The 2308-nt window shown below is 44.1% G+C and overlaps 1 protein-coding gene across 1 annotated transcript; it reads right to left on the minus strand.

Annotated features, from left to right (window-relative positions):
• Positions 1-259: 259 nt before the first annotated feature.
• LOC122310218 lies at positions 260-1926 on the minus strand. The gene is made up of 3 exons (XM_043124100.1): positions 1653-1926; positions 1499-1560; positions 260-586 (listed from the first exon to the last, which is right to left on the minus strand). The coding sequence occupies exons 1-3, from the start codon at positions 1924-1926 to the stop codon at positions 260-262; spliced, it is 663 nt and encodes a 220-aa protein (XP_042980034.1).
• Positions 1927-2308: the final 382 nt, after the last annotated feature.

A 2308-nucleotide genomic window follows, 5' to 3' on the forward strand; every position in this document is an offset into this window, starting at 1 on the left:
GAACTTTACTCTGCCTCTCCCTGTCAAGAATGGCCCAACCAAATCTACTCCCCATTGTGCAAAAGGCCATGGTGCTGTCATAGATGTTAACCCCTCTGGAGAGGCGTTTGGCACTTGACACATCTTTTAGTGAATTAGGCTAGTAGTATCCTACACTTACCGCCTTCCTAGCTAAGGTCTTTCCACCAAAATGGTTTCTGCATATTCCTTCATGTATTTCTACCAAGACATACTAATGTGCTTCTTATAGGGAAATACACTATAGTAACAGGGTTGAGAAACCCCTTTCATAAAGGACTCCATCGATGAACATGAACCTTGCCACCTTTCTCCTTACCCTCCTTGCCTCCTCCTTTTCCTCTGGTAACTTTCTTTCATATAGGTACTCGACCACACCATTCGCCCAAACTGGGATATTGGAGCCCAGGACACCCACTTCTTTCCCTATGGTTGGGATCTTGATGATTCTCCTTTCCACTTGCCATGGGAAAGGCACCTCCTTCATTCCTGATGTTGTACATGCCAACTTATATGTCACTTCTTTACCGTCGGGGCTTTGCAAATGCATCCCCAGACCCCCGTCTGCCTGGCAGGATGAGCCATATATGAATATTACCCATGGCTTTTGCATTGGAGCTACTGTGTCTTCTTAGGGATAGCCTAAAAACTTTGCCACAAAGTTTTCCAGCGCTTGCCCCTTTACTGCCTTTCTTGGCACATATTCTAAATCGAACTCACTTAGTTCAATCAACCACCCTACCAATCTTCCTGAGCTATCAAGTTTTCTTCAGCTTTCACTAACAGGCTCTCTGTAAGTATCCTTATTGAGTGAGATTGAAAGTATGGGTGGTGTCTTTTGGCTTCCGTTACGAAGACGAAAGCTAACATCTCAACTCGGGGGTATCTCACTTCTGCTTCTCTAAGAGCCTGGCTTATGTAATACACAAGATGCGGGGCTACTCCCTCATCTTTTATTAGGACGGCATATACTATGTGTTAGGAAACTTCTAGGTATGCACAAAGTATATCATCTTTCTCTAGCTACTTTAGGAGTGGCGAGCTAGCTAGGTGTTGCTTCAACTTTTTGAAAGCCTCATCACACTCTTCGCTCTAGGGGTGCATCTTGCATACTACTTGGAAAAAGGGGAGGCATTTGTCTATCGACCTGGCTATGAATCTACTCAGGGTGGCTACCCTGCCTGCCAATTGCTAAGTTTCATTCAGATTTCCTGGCAGCTTTATGTTGAGTATGGCTTCTATCTTCTCTAGGGAGGCCTTAATTCCTCTTTCAGATACGATAAATTCTAAAAACTTTCCTGACTCAACCCCGAAGGCACATTTTGCAAGGTTCAGCCTCATCCTATAACAGCTTAAGATTCCAAATGTCTCTTGCAGGTCTTCAAGGTGCTTGGTGGGTTCCTTGCTTTTCACTAACAAGTCATCTATGTACACTTCCATAGACTTCCCAATCTACTCCTTGAACATGCGATTAACCAACCTTTGGTAGGTAGCCCCTGCATTCTTCAATCTGAACGATAGAACTTGATAGCAATACAACCCCTGATTCGTTATAAATGAGGTCTTCTCATTATCTACTACTTGCATTCATATCTGATTGTAACCCGAGTAGGCGTCCATGAAGCTCAGCATACGGTGTCCCACTGTTGCATCCACAATAACATCAATGCATGGTAAAGGAAAACTATCCTTTGGGCAAGCTTTATTCAGGTTGGTGAAGTCCATGCACATTCTCCACTTCCCATTAGCCTTTTTTACCAAGACAACATTGGATAACCACTCTGGGTAATGAGCTTTCTTGATGAACCCAGTAGCGAGTAGTCTCTTTACTTCCTCGTTAATGGTAGCATACTTCTCCGCACTAAACAACCTTATTTTCTGGCGCACTGTCTTGTGGGTGGGATCCATGCACAGGCGATGTTTGATGATGTTGTTATCTATGCCAAGCATGTCTCCATGACTCCATGCAAACACATCTCTGTGTTCTATTAATAGCTACTTCAGGGCTTCTTTGTCCTCTGGTGGGACTTGGGTCCCAATACGTGTAGTAGTTCTAGGGCGGTCTGGATATAACATCACAAGTTCCAACAGTTCATTGGTCTCAATAAGCTGCTGACTCTGCTCGCCTCCACCGAAGGTGGTGCCAATGCTTCTTTTTGCTTTGCTACGACACAAACTTTGCTGCGGCCACTTCTTAATTTTTGCACATAACATTCTCATGCTAGAACTTGTTCACCTTGCTTCTCTCTCACCTACTATCAATTGGGAACTTCATCTTGAGGTGGTATGT

Source organism: Carya illinoinensis, chromosome 5 (genome assembly GCF_018687715.1).
Source record: "Carya illinoinensis cultivar Pawnee chromosome 5, C.illinoinensisPawnee_v1, whole genome shotgun sequence".
Lineage (NCBI taxonomy): Eukaryota > Viridiplantae > Streptophyta > Magnoliopsida > Fagales > Juglandaceae > Carya > Carya illinoinensis.